This window comes from Theropithecus gelada, chromosome 3 (genome assembly GCF_003255815.1).
Source record: "Theropithecus gelada isolate Dixy chromosome 3, Tgel_1.0, whole genome shotgun sequence".
Classification (NCBI taxonomy): Eukaryota; Metazoa; Chordata; class Mammalia; order Primates; family Cercopithecidae; genus Theropithecus; species Theropithecus gelada.
In genome coordinates this window covers 157893008-157914849 of record NC_037670.1, presented here as the reverse complement: position 1 = coordinate 157914849, position 21842 = coordinate 157893008, and the positions used below count along the sequence as shown (strand labels likewise).

The 21842-nt window shown below is 37.2% G+C and overlaps 1 protein-coding gene across 4 annotated transcripts in view; it reads right to left on the bottom strand.

Moving 5' to 3' along the window:
• EXOC4 (exocyst complex component 4) overlaps positions 1 to 21842 on the bottom strand; it is an 845850-nt gene that overhangs the window by 609039 nt on the left and 214969 nt on the right. For all 4 annotated transcript variants that reach the window (XR_003118525.1, XM_025378967.1, XM_025378969.1 and 1 more), the window contains 2 exons: positions 5989 to 6134; positions 1277 to 1365 (listed from right to left, as the gene is read on the bottom strand). Coding sequence is in view for 3 of the 4 variants with exons in the window: in XM_025378967.1 (XP_025234752.1) it covers positions 1277 to 1365; positions 5989 to 6134 (235 nt within the window). In the remaining variant the exon portion in view is untranslated. The remainder of the gene's footprint in view (positions 1 to 1276; positions 1366 to 5988; positions 6135 to 21842) is intronic.

Genomic DNA, 21842 nt, shown 5'->3' with positions numbered 1-21842 from the left:
TTTAATTACACAGGCCAGTCACTGCAAAATGCTAAGTGTTTCCAATGTATCAAAGACAGTAAAAGTTATTTGTTCCCATCCCTCATGGAGAAAAGCCCAGAGTTATAAAATAATTTATGTAATCACTCCTTTCTTGTAATTTCGCTAGCAATTTATCCATACCACACACTCAGTTGTTAGTATTTACTTCCTGATATTGTTATTGATGTGTGTGTGTATTTATGCACACACACATATGTATACTTTACTTTCATAACTAGATCTTTAGGCTTTATATTTCTTTGTACCCAACTTCTATTACTTCCAACACCTAAGATGTCTTACACTTAGCAGGCCCTCACCATTTTTTTTTTTTTTTTTTTGAACCGTGGTCTCACTTTGTCACCCAGGTTGAAGTGCCGTGGCATGATCTCAGCTCACTGCAACCTCTGCCTCTCAGGCTCAAGCAATCGCACCTCAGCCTCCTGAGAAGCTGGGAATACGCACATGCCACCATGCCCAACTAATTTTTGTATCTTTTTATAGAAACAGGGCTTCACCATGTCATCCAGGCTGGTCTTGAACTTCTGGACTCAAGTGATCTGCCCACCTCAGTCTCCCAAAGTGCTGGGATTACAGGTGTTAGTCACCATACCTGACCTCTAAATCTTTCTTAACTCATTACATTTACTATGATCAGCATCTTTTTGTCACAGAAGGAAATGTTATCAGTCTAACATATTTATTTATATTGCATTTATTTTCTAAATATTTTCTTCCTCAGCTTTACAACTCTTTGGTAACCACACATGTGTATCAAAGATCCTGTGTATCACAGTTATGTCGATTATAACATACTATTTAGAGGAATCTTTTTCCCTTTCAATAATGACAGTGGTTGCATTTTCCCTTTCCCAAATCTCAGGTACTCCTGTAATATTCTAGAAGGTGTCAAAAACAGCAATTAGAAGTAACAGTGGCAGGCGCAGAAGTCCCAGCATTCTCCTAGACTCTGACTGAACTCGGGTCTTCTGTTTAAGCAAGACGAGCCTGGCCTCATCTCTTTTTGCTTTGAATTCCCACTTGAACAGTCGCAGGTTTATGAGTTCTATGGCCACAGTAATGTTTTACCTGCTTGGCAGCAGATGCTGGGAAATTATAGACGAAACAAATTATTAAGTCATTAAGTGTTTGTTATCTTGAAAGGATCTTGTGAATTCAGGAAACAAACTCACACGCAATAAAGGAGACATTCCTCCAGAAAATTAATTTTTCCAGAGAAAAATCAATCACCCACCTTGCAGTTCTCCACTCCGACTATAGAGTTCCCTTCTCTGTTCTCGCAGATAGGCGCTCATACTGATGGCATGGGAGGACGATTCGAACCTGCAGAGAAACATAGGGGAAACAGATAAGCAAGTATAAAATGAGTAAGGGCTGACCAGCTCTGTATTCCACAAGTATTCTACTCTGGTCTATGTGGTGCTCCCCGAAGTTCTGTGATGAAGACACTTTGGCTATACCATGACAGGGCCAGGGCCAGCTGCCACAGACCTTGATTTATGAATGATATTCCTGGCTAAGGCTCCATTACAACCGTATTTGGATCTTTTGCTAATTCTCCATTTCAACTGGTACAACTCTGATCTGCCCCAACTTCCTTTTGCTTTCAGACCCCCATCAGCCTTTGCCAGGATCCTTATACATACAGCAATGAGAGCATCCTATGAAGTCATTCTAATTACGTTACCATCCAGCTCAAAAGTCACCAGTGACTGCCATCTGCCAACACAGACACACTGGCTCCTCAGAGCAGAACTCGCGCCTAACTCCCATAGGTAGAGGACTAGACAAAGGACATACTAGAAATGTGGCTGAAAAATGGTACCAGAAAAGCAAGGCAGCTATGGTCTCTCCCTAAATGGCCTAAAAAACAGTTTCTTCTCTGAATGGCTGCTAGTTTTTTGACCTGCTGCCTACCATAAAATACTCTCAAAAATACCAAGCTACGCAGTATTTGTTCACACCTACCCAGGAACTATTTCAGAGGTTAGAAACACTGGTGAAGGAAGGAGAACGAGAGACTCATGACAAAGAACAGGTTTCTAAAACCTAAAATAATAACTATAAAAAGAAATAACAAAAACAAATCAGTCTTAAGAGAAACGTGCAAGTAAGAAAAAAACAGATAAAATTATGACATATCAAACAGTAAATCCTTTGATGTGCTAAGAGATTCCATTTCAAACTGAGATTTCAAAGGCAGGATAACAACCTGCCAGACGGAGGAATCCTTCTATGAATGACTGCCACTAAGGGGTAAGCAGCAACATAGTACAAGCAACAGTGCTAATGGGATAGGTTTCTGGCAACAAGGCAGGCACACCATCATTTTCTCAATTATGCCTTCTTTATCCTTTCCTTGACAAGGAAGATGAATACCAAGATGAATGTCAGTCTGTGAGGGAAACACTTGGGTTACTTGATCCCCTCTCTGCACCCTGCCAAGAACTAAGAGGGTACTAACAGCCGGAAAGCAGGCAAAGTGTGCAGTACTTCAAACATGCCACCTGCCAGTCAAGGGCAGAAAAGAAGCCACTGACCTCCAAAAAGCATGCTGACAGCTATTGATCAGATATGACAAAGAAAAAAAAAATAAACTCTTAAGCAAAGAATAGAGAGGCACACATAGCACAATAAGGCAGGACTTAAACAAACTTAATTAACCTTAGCTAAGGGCAATTAAAGAGGGTAATAAAGTCCTTCACATATGTGATAAAAACAGATTACAGCTCGCCAAAATCTTAATCCTTTATGACTTGATGTATTTTTGCTACTCAGGAATTCTTTTCATGTCTGCGACAAGTCACAGATTGATATAATTTTGCAGTAAAAGAGGCACTAGAGATTGAGTCTCACCTCCTTATTTTATAGCCAGAGGCACTGAGACCTGCCCAGACTCACATGGGCTCAATGATAGAACCAAGACTGGAAACAGATACATCTGTAATAATGGCCTAATTCTGTGTCTCTGTGATAAGTTTCATTACTGCCCAATAATAATAAATGTGTAATAATTATTTAAGACAATTTGTTCATTTCCAACAATTTCTATTTTTTTTTCCAATACCACAACTTCAGAAGCACTGGCTAAATGTTTGAAAATGTGTATGCCGTCTGACTGAGGCTGAAAGTCAGAGTGATGGTTGAGAGCATGAACTCTAAAAACCCTAAAGCCTGCTTTCTGCAATGATTCCATATTTAGAAGGTTCAATTGAGCTAGAAATAGAGAAAAGAAAAAAGAGAAGAGGAGAGGAGAGGAGAGGAGAGAAGAAGAGAAAAGAAGAGAAGAGAAAAGAAAAGAAAAGAAAAGAGCCTGGTGAGGCGCATTTGAGACAGTGTCAGTTGCCTCTACCAACTACCTTTTCCTTCTACTATCTTTGTGCTTGCTGGTATAGCTCTGATTCCATCTGGGCATTCGACTTCCTTGCTCTTTACTCAGTCATGTGCTCAGAAAAAGTGGCTTCCTCTCCAGCTGGAAACCTAGCACCAGATAGGAACCTGACTAGTTTAAGACAACCACTGAGATCTGCTTCCCCTTGCCAGTGACTAGTTTAGGAATGGGCTTATGACCCAATCCTAGAGCTTAATAGGAACTTACCAAAGAGTTTTGTCACTAGCAGAAATGACTAATAAATTGATAATTAATAAGTACTAATTTAAAAATATTTAAAATGGTACAGCCACTTTAGAAGACAGTTTGACAGTGTCTTATGAAGCTAAACATAGTATTACCAAATGATCCAGCAATGTTGCTCCCAGGTATTTACAAAAATGAGTTGAAAAGTTATGTCACACCAAAACCTGCACATGAGTGTTTAGAGCAGCTTTATTCATGATTGCCAGAAGTTGGAAGCAACCAAAATGTCCTTCAATAGGTAAATAAGCAAGCTATGGCATATCCACATAAAGGAATGTTACTCAGCAACACAAAGAGACATCTATCAAGCCACAAAAAGATGTGGAAGAAATTTAAATGCATATTGCTAAGTGAAAGAAGCCATTCTGAAAAGGCTAAACACTGATTCTGACTATACGACATTCTGGAAGAAGCAAAACCTGTGGAGATAGTCAAAAGATCAGAGGTTGACAGGGGTTAGGGAGGGTGGAGGGATGAATATGTGGTGAATGGAAGATGTTTAGGGCAGTGAAACTGTTCTGCATGACACTGTAATGGTGGATACATGACCTTATGCCTTTGTGAAAACCCACTGGAACTGTACAACGCAAAGAGTAAACCCTAATGTAAACTATGGAATTTAGTTAATAATGACATGTCAATACTGGTTCATCAATTCTAACAAACAGACCATGCTAATACCAGATGTTAATAGGGTAAAACGAGAACGGGGGAATATAAAGGAACTCTCTGTGTTTCCTGCTCTACTTTTCTATAAAGCTAAAACTGTTCTAAAAATAAAGTCTATATGTTTTTTTAAAGAGACAGATTCACAGGGAGAATCACATGCTATTTTCTTGCCCACACTGTCTTTAGTGGACTGGACACACCTCGTGATCACAATAGAAAACATTACTAATGTGTTGAGAATGGCAATAAAGAGAGATGGAAAGGGCTGAATCCTTTACGATACTGTACAGTTGAATTAAGGAAACCTCCACATTCATCCCTGTTATGTGAGATAGTAACTTTCCTATAGTTCAACCTGTTGCACTTAAGGTTTTATGTTACTTGCAGCCTAAAGCATTTTAACTGATATTGCAGCTACTCTCTGAATAAAACTATTTAAAAAGGAATGCATTCAATAAACAGAATAGATTTCATTTCTGGCAGGGACATACTAAATAAATCTCTCTGCTAGATCACAAAATAAATAAACTGTTGAAACTTTCTTTAATTATTAAAAACACTACAAATCTAAGACAAAAACAAGCCTCAAATGTGAATCAACAGAAGGTATTAGAGCTCCAACTAGTGAAAAAGAACAAATTCAATATACTGGGATACTTCTGTGGTGGTCACTTTACATGCTTATATTTACAGACACAACTTCTTAAATATCTACTAAACCCTCAAAAGAAAACAGATCTAAAGTAAGACTGCCAGGATTTAAATCCTCCTTCTACCACATGTTAGCTATGCGACCTTATATAAATTCCTTAACCATTCATGTCTCCATTTTTTTATGTATACAAAGTATTAAAAATACAACCCTTGCCTATAAGGTTGTTGTAATTAGTAAATAAAATAATCTATGAAAATAATGTAATGCCTTGATTAGCACTTAGTAAGAACTCAATAAACGTTAGCTACTACTGCTGCTGCTGAAATTTAGTATAATCCAATTTAAAGTATGTTTAATTGAGATTATTTTGGGAAACTCACCCAGTATACTGCCTGATACCTAGGAAACAATCAATGGTAGCTATTATTATTGAAGTTATTATCAATATTATTAACTATTAGCTGTTGCCAAGAGATACACACTTTGGGCACATGGCTTGGTGGAGTTAACTAAGGTAATAATTAGGAAAAAAAAAACCCAGATTGTTCTTTTATTAAACAAGTAACCACATAAGGCCCAATACTGCTTAGCTAGAAACATTTGCATAACTTTATTAACAAAGGTTGTTTCTTGGCTCTTGGGGCTTTTTCAAGGCTGACATATTTCATTTCCTTTCATTTCATATAAAATTCCCCGGAAACAATTGGGGAGTTTCATTTCTCTTAATTTTAAATAAAACTTCCCTGAAACAAGTTCCAGAAATTTTTATTAGGAGTTCCAGGTAGTCCAGTCACCATACCCAAAACAGCCACTTCACCTGACAGAAAACAAAAATAAATAAAACTCAACATATATTCACTTCCTCTAAATTACTTCAATCAACTTAAGCTAGAGAAAGTTATGGCTATCAATAAAGTAGGAAGTCATCTTACTTCAGTCTAAGAATTCTTAAAACCTATTATCTTAACAGCAGAATAATACTTACTTGAAAAGAGAATTTTTTGGCCTTTGAGGTTTCCTCTTGGCAAAAAAGGCTGCAAACTCTCGTCCAGTGCTGGCATAGCTTAGTTGAGCTGATGGTTCAGAAGCCGTACGAGTATTTTTCATATCCAAGTACTCAGTTAACAGCATCTGTGCAACCAGATAAACAAGTTAATGTTAATATACACATTTTTAATGTGCTATTAAGAAAAACTATTTTAAAACCATGCAAATCTAATTCTAAAACCTCATGCTTGACATTCAGGAATATATTAACCTGGTCATTAATTTTCCTAGTTGGGGATCTAAGAAAAGATTCATTATAGCTGGTAAGTCATTTACTTGTTACCTATTCATATAGGGAAGAGGTGTGGTGGGCATCTGAACATGGGAGTAAAAGGAACGTTTTTATTGAGTATCTACTATGTGCCAGATATTGTGCTGAGTGAGTGAATCAACATTCCTCTTTAATCACAATTTAATCCTCACTATTCTGAACTACAGCAGCATTAGCAGCAATGCCATAACATTTACTCAGGGCTTACTATGATGCAGGCAACATGTTAATCCATGTAAAATGTATTATCTCTTTTAAAGCACGGAATTTTATCAGATAAATTCACAGATTATAAACAAAGAAATGGGGCTTACAGAGGTTCAAGAGCTGTAAAGTGATCCCTAGTGGACTAGGAAGTCCATGCTCTTACCACTCACTATTACACATAGCGGATAAACACTACAACAAACCTGCCAATAAGAGATACAGAAAGGCCACAGGAAGCTAAGAAGTCCTGACCTACAAAGAATTTCCATAGCCACTACTCATTTGAGAGCTTCAACAGAAGAAAAGCAATTGCCTTTTAAAAAATCGACTACTAGGTAGGCAAAGTGGCTCATGCCTGTAATCCCAGCACTTTGGGAGGCTGAGGTAGGACTGTCACTTGAGGCCAGAAGTTCAAGACCAGCCTGACCAACATAGTGAAACCTTATCTCTACTTAAAAAAAAAAAAAAAAATTGACTGGGTATGATGGTGCACAAGTGTAGTCCCAGCTACTTGGGAGGCTGAAGCACAAGAATCACTTGAAGCAGAGGTTGCAATGGGCTGAGATCACGCCACTGCACTCCAGCCTGGGTGACAGAGTGAGACTCTGTTTAAAAAAAATTAAAAAATTAAAAAATTGACTACTGCCAACAGGTTCTACTTATAAAATCAATCCAATTTAAAATCTAAGAATTATCACAAAGCAAAAACCCATAACAAATACACTAAAAACAAAAGGCAGCAAATTGAAACATGCTACCAGAGAGATCATGTAACCACAAAGACAATAAGAAGGAAGAGTTACAAAATGACTAGAAAACAAGTAACAAAATACCAGCAGTAAGTCCTTACCTATCAGTAATAACACAGTGTAAACAAACTAAATTCCCTGATTAGATACACAGTAGCTGAATGAATTAAAAAACAAGACCCAGGCCGGGTGCGGTGGCTCACACCTGTAATCCCAGCACTTTGAAACTTTGGGAGGCGGAGGAGGGCAGATCACGAAATCAGGAGATCGAGAGCATCCTGGCTAACACAGTGAAACCCTGTCTCTACTAAAAATACAAAAAATTAGCCGGGCGTGGTAGTGGGCGCCTGTACTCCCAGCTACTAGGGAGGCTGAGGCAGGAGGATGGCATGAACCCGGGAGGCAGAGGCTTGCAGTGAGCCGAGATCACGCCACTGCACTCCAGCCTCGGCAACAGAGTGAGACTCTGTCTAATAAACAACAAATAAATAAATACATAAATAAGACCCAGTAATGTGGTGCATGCAAGAAACTCACTTTGCCTATAAAGACACATGGACTAAAAGTAAAGATATGGAAAAAGTTATTCCATACAAATGGAAAACACAACAGAGTAGGATTTGCTATACCAATACCAGACAAAATAGACTTTAAGTCAAAAACTGTAAAAAAGATAAAAAAAAAGGTCATTAATTAAGGGGTCAATTCTGCAAGAGAATATAACAATAGTAAATATATATGCACTTAACACAAGAGCACCTAAATAAGCACAGGTCTATAGGTGGCAGTAAATGGACTTTATTTCATTTTCTTATTTCAATCCAATAAGGATTGCACCTGGAAAGTATAAAACATGTCAATAGACTGGTAAATATTTTTTATTTATTTATGAAGCCACTAGAGTATTATTTAGTATGTGAATGAAATAATACAATGATAAATACTATCTCTGTTAATACATCACCCAAACTACCCAATGGTCAGGGAGAATATTGAGTTGGGTCTCTAGGAACAACTCAACTCAGGGACTAAATTATATTGTATATTTGTCACTGCTGCTAATAAGATTTTCAGCAATCTGTGATCAAAAAGATCAGTAAACCAGAAAAGAATTTCAAATTAAAATAACACAGAAAGATGTATAGAAATGCATTGTTTCACTCATATTTCAGACGGTTAACACCAACATGACACAGCGATGTTTCTACTAAAGCGTGAAAATGCATTAATCCAAGTAACTCTTTTGAGGACTTGCTGTCCTAGAATCCAATGATTAAGGCCTTGTGTAATAAAATACTGACCTCAAAACACAGGTATTTTAAAATCATTTTGCTTTTTCTCATCATCAGTAAAGTCCCTTTAATTGTTACCACTCAGCATTGTTAGTCTATTCCTATCCACCCACTTCTGCTTTCAATCTGCAAACACATACTTATCCTACTTTCTCAACAAAAATCTTGCATTGGTCCTCATGCTATATCTATAATCTTATTTTCCTTTTGTCTTTGGGTTCCAAACTTTAAAAAGTAGCCTTTACATCTACTGTTTCCTTTATCACAATGTGATTTATTCCTCATTTCTCTCCTGAGCTCTAGTCCCACATCTGTGACTGCATGCTTGATATATATTCACATATTTCACTAACAAAATCAACTTCTCTGAAACCTAAATCATCTTCCCACAAAAGCATTAATTCCTTCTGTCTTCTTTTTGTTGGTAGTTTCCTATTTTCACTACTTTTCAGGTTTAAAACTTCAGGATCATCTTTTGATACATTCCCATACCCTTTGTGCCCATAAAGGAATTAGTCCTCAAGATCATTAATGACTGTTCCTCAACTCTCTCCTAGTTTGCCCATTTCTGTCCATTTTGACAGCCACCAACTTAGTTCAATTAGTATTCACTGAATTTTCTGTCTCTCATCTCTTACCCTTCCAGCCCTCCTCACATACTATCAACAGACAGTCCTAAAACACTGCTGCTATCATCAGAAGGCTACTCCTTTCATCGTCTACAATATTCTGACTTCAATACATACGACCAAGTGTATCTTATTCTCTCAAATGTGAACCCAACACTGCAATCAAAATTACTTAACTCTTCCCTTAATATATGTGGGCATTCTCATTTCTAAAAGGCCTAATCTAGATTACCTTCTCTCCTAAATAAATACCAACAAACCCTTCCAAGAACAATTCCAATGTTTTTTCTTCAATGAGCCCTTCCCAGGCCACTGTAGTCGGCAATATCCTTTCCTGAACTCTTAAAACACCCATTTTCTACATCATTCAATAAGTATTCATCAAAAACTGCCTGATATTATTAGTCCTTATCTAATAAAAAAGACACCTGACTACCCCCAATTTATATGTTCCTTAAAGCATTACATTTCTATACTTCCACCATAGAGCCATGCAACAGACCAGCAAATCAAAAAAATACAACTGCTGAACATTTTTTTTAAGTATATAAGAAGCCTTAATGAATATGTTGTTATATGCAAATTAAAAATAGTCTCCAAAGTAGAATGAACTCTGTAAATTAATCCTCTGTTCAAAAATCTACAATACAAATAAAATTTAAAAGAAAAGGGATGGTTGTGATTTTTAACCACAGATAAAATGTCTTTGGAGCATCTAATATATCTTCTTAGCTTAAATGAGTATTTGTTCCTTCACTAAGATACCTATGGATTGATATATGTGTGTGTGTGTGTGTGTGTGTGTGTGTGTATTTTTTTTTTTTTTTTTTTTTTTTTGAGACAGAGTCTCGCTCTGCCGCCCAGGCTGGAGTGCAGTGGCCTGATCTCGGCTCACTGCAAGCTCCGCCTCCCGGGTTCCCGCCATTCTCCTGCTTCAGCCTCCCTAGTAGCTGGGACTACAGGCGCCCGCCACCTCGCCCAGCTAGTTTTTTGTATTTTTTAGTAGAGACGGGGTTTCACCGTGTTAGCCAGGATGGTCTCGATTTCCTGACCTCGTGATCCGCCCGTCTCGGCCTCCCAAAGTGCTGGAATTACACAGGCTTGAGCCACCGCGCCTGGCCAATGAGTATATATTAACATGCATCTATTGACATTTATACCAAAATTACTATCTTTGCAGAATACTGGTATCTCATAAAAACAGGAGTAGTGGTTTGCACAGATTTCAGTCTGTACAACTATGAACCCCATTTTCCTTGCTTTTTTTTTCTTGCCTTTTTTTTAAGATGGAGTCTCGCTCTGTTGCCCAGGCTGGAGTGCAGTGGCACGATCTTGGCTCACTGAATCCACCACCTCCCAGGTTCAAGCGATTCTCCTGCCTCACTCTCCTGAGTAGCAGGGATTACAGGTGTGTGCCACCACACCAGGCTAATTTCTGTATTTTTAGTAGAGAGGGGGTTTCACCATGTTAGCCAGGACGGTCTCGATCTCCTGACCTCGTGATCTGCCCGCCTTGGCCTCCCAAAGTGCTGGGATTACAGGCGTGAACCACTACGTCCTGCCCCAATTTTCTTGACTACTAACTTCACATATTCAGTGATTTACATTAAGCCATAGTATATTGGTCCTCCTTGATGAATCTGATAATAGATATGAGAAATAGTAACACGAAAACATCACCTCAACATGAACTAAGACTCAACTTCTCTTGGGCAATATTTTAAATGTGCCTATATTAAATACTGGAATTTTCAATAACTTGCTCTTTTAAAATGCAAGTGCCCAAGAGTTTGTATTCTGGGTACAGCAAAGCAGTTCTCATTGAACTGGTCCTCTTGCTGATAATTGTAAAAGCCAAAAAAATACTAAAAAATAAGAATTTGAAGACCCTAGAGAGGAATCTAATTAGGCAGAAACTGACAGCTATGATCCCTGGAAGAAACAAGGAAGCACAGTAGGTGAATCCCTCTGGCTTTCTTCCAGAAGGCACCTCCTGGTTTTCATGGAGCAAGGGAAGAGCCCAAGCAGAAACTATAGTCTTACCTGATACAGGATGTCTCAAAGGCACTTGAAAAGGATGAGAGACAAAATCAGGGTAATACATCCACCAAATTATAACCTTGATTCCTGAAAACATTATAGCCAAGAGACTGAAATAATATAATAATATTTTTAAGTTAGGATGTCCATTTTAAATTACCAAAAATTATCGGGTTTTCCTCATAGATTTACTATGAATAGAGTGTTAATAACAGAAAAAGTTATTTTTTTCAATATAGCAGTCTAATTTCCCCATTGTATAAAATCTAAAATATTCTGCAGTAAGGAAAGCAAAGGAAAAATCATCATTTTGAAAACAAAGCGGATGCCTGCTCAATTATACTCATTGTCAGTGGCAGTTGTACAATTAAAACCACTAATGCTATGGTCTTGTGAATGGTTCATTAGTGTTCAGAATAAAACAAATCAAAAACTTCCAAGAGTACACAGGTATTTTGGGTCCTGTATCAAACATCTGATCAAACTACTCATGTTTTGTTTTTTTTTTCTTTTTCCCAAGAGAATAGCTCTTAGCAAAGAAAGCCCAGTTTTAATAGCTTCCAAATGCTTTCATTCATTTTAAATATATATTTATTTAACACATAAAATATGCAAAGTATTATGCTAGATAAAAAACCAGGACTCAAAAATAAGTCCTTCCCTCAGTGTACTTATCTAGCAATAGAGACACACATGAATGACTACAATACAAAGGAGAAAGTGGTAAAACATCAGGACAAAAATATGGCTAAGTGCATTTGTAGGAGGACAAGATGGCTCCTAACTAGGGCAACAAAAAAAGCATTCAAGATCATGGAACTATAGAAGGACATAAATTGAATCTTAGAATGTGTGGGGGGGGAAAAAAAAAAAGGCACAGAACAGAATAAGCAAAGAAATAGTGCTGGAACCATTTAGGGCGTCTTCAGTAACTAACAAATATTTCAGGTGACATTAAAATGACCAACGAGAGGTAAGCCTGGAAAGGGAGTACACTGACAAACTTCCAAGAATCTTTCAAAAAAAAAAAAAAAGAAAGAAAAAAAAGAATCTGTAATAACAAACTTACAAACTGAAGCCAAATACAAAATGAGGCAATGAAAAAAGAGTTTTAAACAGGCAAATGAAATGGTGATAAACATGCTGTATGTAAATTGATCTGACAGCATACAAAATTATTGACTGGAAGGAAATGGGATTGGAGGCAAAAGAATGATCAGGAAAATCCTATAAAGGAAGGAGAGCAAGAAGAGACAACCTACCAAGACAGCTCAATTTAGAAAATTGAAAGGTTTTAAACTAAAGTAGTGGCAATAAGATTATACAATTAGGACAAATTTAAGAGTCAAGGCAGAGAAAAAAAATGAACAAAATTCAATCAGTCAGTCATTCTGAAAAAAAAGGAGAAAAAAGAAAAAAGGAGAAATAAAAGCAATGGCTAAAAGATTGCTATTTGAGGGATTTAAAAAATTATGGTTCTATGAACAATAATTAAGAATGCACGAAAAATGGGTTTCGTAGCGCATGGTGGCAATAAATTTTGTTTGGAATATACTCCCTTGAACTTGAGGTAAATAATGTGAATAGGTTAAGATTGATGGTATTTACATGTTCTGTAAGTTAATAAATTTGCATTAGGTCAAAAGTTCCTTGGTGATGCTAGCTGCAGGTTTTTCACAAGTGTCTTTCATGAGGTTGAGTAAGTTTCATTTTTTAATGAATAATCAGAGGAGGTCAAGTGCTTTTCCATATCTACTGAGATGATTATGTGACTTTGGCTCTTTATTAATATGGTAATACATTAATTGACTTTTAAAATAAATTCCAATGAATCACGGTATAATACAGTTTACATGTCGATATATTCAGTTTGTTAATATTTTGTTCAACATTATTATACTTATGTTTGTAAGTCTACAGTTTCCTATAATACTTTGGCTTTGTTATTAGGGTAAGACTGGCCTACTAGGATGCATTAGAAACTGTTTCTCTATTTTCTGAAAGAGTTTGCAAAGGACTGGTATTATTTCATCTTTAAATGTTTGACAGAATATTTGTGTGAATTACATAATGGGCAGGAAAATTTTTAATTACTAATTTATTTGTTATACGACAATTCAGATTTTCTATTTCTTCTTGAGTCAGTTTTGGTACTTTGTGTCTTTGTAGAAATTTGTCTGTTTCATCTACATTGTCTGACTGGCATATCATAGTAGTATCAGAATCCTTTTAATTTCTGTATAGAGTCTGTAGTTACATCTCCTCTTTCATTTCCTGATTTTGGTATTCTTTAGATCTCCCTCTTTTTTAATTGGTTGGTTAAGATATATCAATTTTTGATCTTTACAAAAGACCTCTATTTGGTTCCATTGTTTTTCTCTACAGTTGTCCTGATTTTTATTTCATTGATTGTCACTGTACCTTTATTATTTCCTAACCTCTGCTTGCTTTGGCTTTGAGTTTTCTCCTTTTTTTTTTTTTTTTTTTTTTTGAGATGGAATTTCACTCTTGTTGCCCAGGCTGGAGTACAATGGTGTGATCTCGGCTCACTGCAACCTCCACTTCCTGGGTTAAAGTGATTCTCCTGCCTCAGTCTCCTGAGTTGTTGGGATTACAGACCCCCACTACCAAGCCCAGCTACTTTTTTGTATTTTTAGTAGAGACACGATTTCACCATGTTGGCCAGGCTGGTCTTGAACTCCTGACCTCAGGTGATCCGCCCACCTCAGCCTCCCAAAGTGTTGGGATTACAGGTGTGAGCCACTGCCCCGGCTGAGTTTTCTCCTTTTTCTAGCTCTTGGGATGAAAACATACGATTATTCATTTTAGGTCTTTCTTCTTTTACCCATAGTTTATTCAGAAGTTTGTTGTCTTATTTTCAAATATTTGGGGACCTCCAAATTTCTTCCCTTTTTTTGTTTAATTCTGTTGTGGTCAGGGGATATACTTTGTGTGATTTCAATTCTTTTAAATATATTGAGATTTACTTGGTGTTCTAGTATATAGATTCACATGAAGAATATTCTATATGACCTTGAGATCATCTGAATTCTGATGGTGTTGACTGTACCATACATGTCAGTTTAAATCAGGGTGGTTAATAGTGTTGCTCAAGTCTTCTTGTATTTTCTTCTAGTTGTTCTATTAATTATTGAAAAAGAGTATTCATTATTTTTAAAAATCACCAACCATAATTACTGAATTTTCCACTACTCCTTTCGGTCAATTTTTCCTCCATGTATTTTGGATCTCATGGTATTTCAATAGTTTGTTATTTCTATTTTCACTCTTAAAAAGCGAAGACAAGTTGGCCAGGCGCGGTGGCTCATGCCTGCAATCCCAGCACTTTGGGAGGCTGAGGCGGGCGGATCACGAGGTCAGGAGCTCAAGACCATACTGGCTAACACGGTGAAACCCTGTCTCTACTAAAAAATACAAAAAATCAGCCAGGCGCGGTGGCAGGTGCCTGTAGTCCCAGTTACTTGGGAGGCTGAGGCAGGAGAATGGCGTGATCCTGGGAGGCGGAGCTGCAGTGAGCCAAGATGGTGCCACTGCACTCCAGTCTGGGCAACAGAGCTAGACTCCATAAAAAAAAAAAAAAGACAAATAAAAGAGATAATGCTAGGGGACAGCACAAAAATGGTTTCAACATTCAAAGGTATATTCCTAACTATAGCTTCAATATATTCTCTGCCCATTTCATTTAAACATACTTTAAAGTTCATTCTACCTATTTACATTGCTTTCTCCCCTTTTCTCTTCAACGTTGACTACCAAACTCTAGAACTGTCTTACCCCATTACAAAAACTTCAGGCTGGGTGCAGTGGCACATGCCTATAATCCTAACACTTTGGGAGGCCAAGGCAGGAGGAATGCTTGAGGCCAGGAATTCAAGACCAGCCTGGGTAACGGTAGTGAGGTCCTGTCTCTACCAAAAAAAAAAAAAAATTAAATACTAGCCAGGTGTGTATATGCCTGTAGTCCCAGCTTCTTGGGAGGCTGACCCAAGAAGATCCTTTGAGCCCAGGAGTTCGAGACTACCGTGAGTTTGACTGCACTACTGCACTCCAGTCTGGATGACAGAGTGAGACCCTCACTCCAAAAAAAAAAAAAACTTCAGCTACTGGTTAATTGTTAATTAGCTAATTAGCACAATTTTACTCTGTTGTAAGACTAATATGTTTCATCAAAATATATTGACTCCTTCTATCATCACAGAGTCTTTCTCAGTCTCCTAGATTCCAATAACCTCCACTCTACTATTCTTTAGGATTCTGTGTCCTTAGGAAATACTCCATCTATAAGGTCACCAACTCTGAGTTCTCTTTGTCCACAATGTTTTATCTCCTCCCAAAAACTACAGACCTCTTCCTTCTCAGTTTGTGCTAAAATTCTGGGAAGACTGGTCTGCACATAGGAATCACTTGGAGAACTCTTTTACAATAGAAACTCATGTGCCTGCCTTAGAACTACAAAATGAGAGGGTCATATAAAAACGCAGAAAGTCTGTGCTTGAAATCAACTCTACTACTTATTAGTTATGTGACCTGGTCAAGTTACTTAATCTTTCTAAGCCTCACTTCTCTCATCTGTGAAATAAAAATAATAATAAAAGATAATAATAGAACTATTTCATAGAAGCACACGTTTACCTGTGTAACAAACCTGCACATCCTGCAAATGTACCCTTGAACTTAAAAGTTGGAAACAGAAAAAGAACTACTTCATAGAATTAATATGAAAAAAATTTTTATAATGCATATAAAATGCTTAGCACATAACAGACTATTATTATCTTTCAGGATAAGGCTCAGAAATCTGTTTCTTTTCTAATATATTCCAGTAACTATGTATCTATGATATTACCTCTCAGAACCTCAGTTTCTTCATCTGTAAAACAGAAATAATATCATCTATTCCACAGTACTATCATCAGGGTCAAATGAATATTCCACTTAGAACACTGCCTGAAGCACAGTAATCAATTTATAAGTGTAAATGAGTTCATGAATGGGTAAATGAAATTATCTGTGTATCTTCATCATCTCCTCACAATTATCATTCTTCTCCTCCTTTCCTCTTCCCCTTTCCTCTACAATAAAGGTCTCAATCACCAAATCCAGGCTTTTGCTAATACTCATTCTCTAAACTTTTGGAATGTTTTCTTTCACTTCAATGAGTTTGATTACTGTATTTTACAACCTAACTACTTGAGCATTAGTAGTTAGCTTGTAAGAACTAACACTAATACTTAAGACTATTACTTGAGTATTAGTAGTTAGGCTGTAAAATGCAGTAGTCAAACCATGGAAGTAAAATATCCTAACCCTTGCTCCTGCTCTCTTCCATTTTTATTATTTCTACATTTTGAATGACTCCCAATTATGCCTCTTACATCATACTTTCTCTCAAGCTCCAAAGATACACTGCCATTGCCTGCAAGAATGTCTGGGTTTTCACATCCATATCACAGTAAGCAGGTCAAAACAATGCAGCAGATGTTTAGGAAATGCTAAAGCATGGGTCCAATAAACTCAGCCTGACCAGGTAAACTCTCTACTACCGCCTCTCCCCAAAGGGAGGAAGGGGACCAAAGCGGGGGAACCCCTTAATGTCATCATTCTTCTGATCACCTGGGATCAAAATGTGTAGTTAGTTGTGGCTCTTCTCAGTCTCATTCTCCAAATCCCCTACCAAATCCTACAGACTTCACAGTACACATTTCACGTCCAGTTCCTCTTCTAAATATTTTCATTCCCATACTCATCTTTCTAAATCAAGCCCTCATTATCTTTCATGCAGATTATTAAAACAGTCTCCCACTGGCCATATCCTGCCTTATGCATCTCATGACAGTCTATCCCACAACCTGCTACCAGATTAAACTCAATGTTTTCATTCCTCTGACAAGTCCTTCAATGGCTTCCTCCATGCCTTCAAAATAAATAAACCTCTATCTTCTCATTATTATTCAGCACTTCTCACAACACAGCCCCAATCAACCTCTGTAGGATTAGATCCTATTGGTTCCTTTTACATCATTACCAGTTGATTAAACTAAAATTTTATTTCCTGTTTCCTAAATAACTCCCAAAGGCTTTCCACCAAGTCTAAATTTATCTAATTTTTTTCCTGCCATTAACTACTCTTCCATTTATCAAGTAAAGGGAATGTTAGCTGTATATCAGGTATCAGGGAAAAATAATTTTTTTTTTAAAGCTTGGGGTATGAGATCAAGAGAGTGAATCTAAGTAGAATTTAATGGATTTTAGCAAGCTACTTTTGCTCCATTCAGATGTTACTAATCAGATTTACATGCATGGAAATGAAGCCAACCCCATGCATGAGGAAACAGAGGGAGGGGCTTATAGCTTTGAAGTTTTATCTTCTCATGGAGGTGTTACCTCTACCTTCTTCTGTTCACAGTTCTTTTTGCACTGGTCTTTTTACATCACTTCCCCTTGGTCTTATGATGACAACTATGTGCCTCTCTATCTTCCCATTAGATGTAAATGTGTAGCATGCTGGTGGGTAGAATAAATCATTCTTACATTCTTTTCTAGCTAAAGGTCAATATCTCACCAGTAGGCTGACACTCAAGTTGAGGTTACAGGGAATCAGTGAGTGGCGTGTATCTCTAAAAGATGCTGTGTTTTTTTTTCTTGGCTTTCACCTACTTACTATAGTCACTTTAGATCAATGCCAGACATTAATATTTCATATTCTCATGAGGAAAAAAAGCACATATATGAAAATTGTAAAATATGTTTATGATTTATTCAACTCATATTTACAAATATATTTGTTCATATTAATATTTATACATACACATATCTATATACTGAGAATAAACATGAATGAGCATATTGTGTAAAAAAGCCATGATTCCGGTCTTCTGGGAGATTACCATCTATCTCGACTGTCAACTATGATATCTCTAATTAAAACCCATACAGCAGTTTGTATCTCTCAAGGATATCATCTTGCAGTTATTTGCCTTCTCTGCTGCCTGTCAGCCAGGTCTTTTCTTTGTATCTCTGTCAACATCTAGGCACAGTGTCTTAAAGTAGGGACTCTCTAGTAGGTTACCTAAATTGAAAGTAAGATGCTGCAAACAGCAGCTACTTATTGCTGTTTCACATTCATAGATGAGCTCCTCGGAGTACAACTACAACACCCATGGTGAAACTTCAGGCTTTTTGAGGCACATTAATTTACTTACATTATAGGAATACCATTTATTACATTTCTGCTCCAATGAGATAAGTGCTACCCTAACGACCTGAAAGAGTTAATGCATCTTGGAAAAGACCCAAATTACTCTCTGGAGACAGTTTATTCAATTAAGTGTCTAAGATCCAGCATTTTCAATTAGCAGTTCAGTTACTAAAGATGCTTTTATATTGGTTATCTGTAATATGTAAATATTGACACACTTATAAAAAAGATTTGCCTATAGTTCATTCAAAATAGAATTTTTAGAGATAACAATTACGAATTCAGATTCAGCCAGCATTTACTTTGTACTTACCAAGTGCCAGGAACTGTGTCAAGTACCTTCTAATTGGAATTTAAGGGGAACACTGTAAAGACCAGGAGATAAGGGGGTTTGGAAGCACTGAGAATACAAGGCACCAGAATGCAGAGACAAATAAAGTGGTTCTGTTCTTTAAGGAGTCCACAAAGAACATCTCTACCAAATTCATTGAAGCCTCTTCAGAATCTAGTTAAATTCAGTAAGGTGCTCACTGTTCTGAATATATGCATATTATCCCTATCTAAAATGATCTTTCCAAAATACCTAAATCCTAGCCTTCTTTCAAGGACCAGTTCAGCTTCTAACCCATGCGCAAAACCTTCTCTGGCCAATCTATCTGAAGTTATCTTTTAAATTCCTAGAGGATCCACAGATGATACTTGGACTTGGCAATTAATCACACACTGCTGTATATTTAACTTTTCCTGTATTTCTCTCTTGACCTCTCAACATGACTTGAGGAAAAGGCGTTTTGTCTAATATCAGCATGAAGTAGACAAAATTCATGTCTAATGATATTTCCACTGAAGTATCTTATTAAAATGCTTTATGACTGAAAGAACAACTTAATATCACTAATTTCTGTACTTTGTCAACTCTTGCATCTACAAGAAAGATTCTGCCTATGAAATAAGCAAAATTCTTCTGTCTGAAGGTGATGGTGTGTGTGTGTGGTGTGGGGGGTGTAACCCTTGAGCAAGCTACTAAACTAATGAAAAATACCTGTCGACAGCTTGGTTAAACAAAAAGTAATACTATTTTATCACTTTGTTGCCAAAAAAAAAAATTCCACATTCTACAATAGGTATTTGATTATTATACATTATTTATACTGAATGTTATGTGTTAATTCAAAACATGGAATTAAACTATTTTATTTATGCACTACACTTGAGGACAGCCTAAAATTTAAAAGGTTACTCAAATGAACTGCACTGCTGGTTTAAGTAAGTTTACAGTAAACGTGAAAACTCTAGTGCAAGGGTTCCTGTGCACTAGAGTTACCGGTCTATGGGCCTTTACCAGCACCAGCCCATGGCCTGTTAGGAACCAGGCTGCACAGCAGACAGTGAGGGGCAGGGGAGCAAGTATTACCACCTGAGCTCCACCTTCTGTCAGCAGCATTAGATTCTCATAGGAGTGTGAACCCTATTGTGAGCTGCACATGCAAAGGATCTAGGTCGTGCGCTCCTTACGAGAATCTAATATCTGATGATGTGAGGTGGAACAGTTTCATTCCAAAACCATCACCCACTACCCCCCATACATGGAAAAACCCTCTTCCATGAAACTGCCATGAAACTGGTCCCTGATGCCAGAAAAGGTTGGGGACCACTGCTCTAGTGTACAAAAATGGAGAACTATTTCACTGATATTTCTGGCATCCAATTTAATTCTTTTGCATTGGCTTTCCTATTTCTTTTTTCCCAAATAATTATTTATTTTGATCTTTTATTTAAAAGCAATATACACTCATAAAGATTTCAAAAAGGACAGAAACATGTAGATTCCAGTATTCTTTAATAGCACAATCATATGCAATGTATTTAAATGATATGTCTTTGTTGATTTATCATTTCATTATTTTTCTCATCATCCCTCAAATTCTAATAAGCACAGTGTCCTGCATACATAAAGTACCTAAGAAATGCATTATATACATCCATCAAACAGTCCAATTCTATCAGTAAATGAAAAACACACTATGTGACTGGCAGTATATAATCCAATAAGATCCTTTCTTTCAACTATTTACTCCCCATTTTCCATTTATCACAGCACATCTCAGTTTGTAAATTATACTACGTACGTCTGCCCCAACAAACTTATCCCCTACTTCTGCCCCCATGATCCAAGGGCAACGGCTGAACAGTTCCCATGCCTGATATCAGAAATTAGTTGCATACCTGGATCATTTCTCTCCAATAACTACATCTTTTAATTTTAACTCTCAAAAAGACAACCACAGCCAGGAGATGGATACAATAAATTCATCACAGTAGGATGATTAGCCTTGACTCCATATGACATGAGAGTGAGTGTTTGTAAACGTAACTAGAGAACATCCAATAGGATGAGGAACTGTGCCTAACTCTGGTATTTATGAAAACCACCACAGCTCTACCTAATTATTCTCAGCTCTATCCTACCATTCAGTAACAAGTTCAAACCATAAAGCAAGCCACAGAAAAGAAAAAAAGACAGCATACTATTTAAATACCAACCATGTTAACGCAGAAGCAATACCATACAATTCATGTACCTCATGTTCTCTGCTAATTGCTTAAGATATCCTGCAACAGAGAAGACAGCAACAGTAGCCAGACCCTAGTCTTCTTTAAATGCCAGCTCTTAATAACAAACTCCAAAAAGGTCTTAATTGCATTTACCAGGAGCTCATGAACTTTAAAAGTTGTTAATCAGATTTCCATGTAAATGGAGTGACAATTAAAGGTTAAGTACAGGTTTCTGAAATTTCAGAAGTTGAGAATATATTGCCCTTCACAGGGCGGGGGGTGCAGGGGTGGGGAGAGGGCTACCAGCCTTGACAGGAACTAAACATCTTAATTAAACATGCAGAAGTACCATGCTTATTTTTACGTGAAGTTCCATTTCCAAATGTCAAAGTTAATCATGCACTTGACTAAAAATGTGCAATATTCTCTCTGCCAGCAAAATGTCTTAGTATTCTTTTCTGAGAAGACACCAGCAGTCTTCAAAAATTTCTCTGGAGTCCCCTCAGACCTGATCTCTGCCTATGCTACAAGAAAACCTGAGAAGCAGAGTGAAATGCCTTTACAGAGGGATCTTAATTGCTCTCCACCTGAGGAGTAATCTAAAACCACACGTTTTCAATCAATTCTGCTTCATATTTATGTGACTCAGGAGAAACACGAGGTGCTTCCTCCATAAATTTGCTGCACCTGTGTCCCTGGAGTGACATGTTCACAAATGAACACGACATCTCCTCAAACTCCAATAAGAATTTATGATTCTTTGAAAGAATATATTTGATCAATTATAGTGTCATCACAGTTGAAAGCAAAACCATGTCTTTGGAGTGCA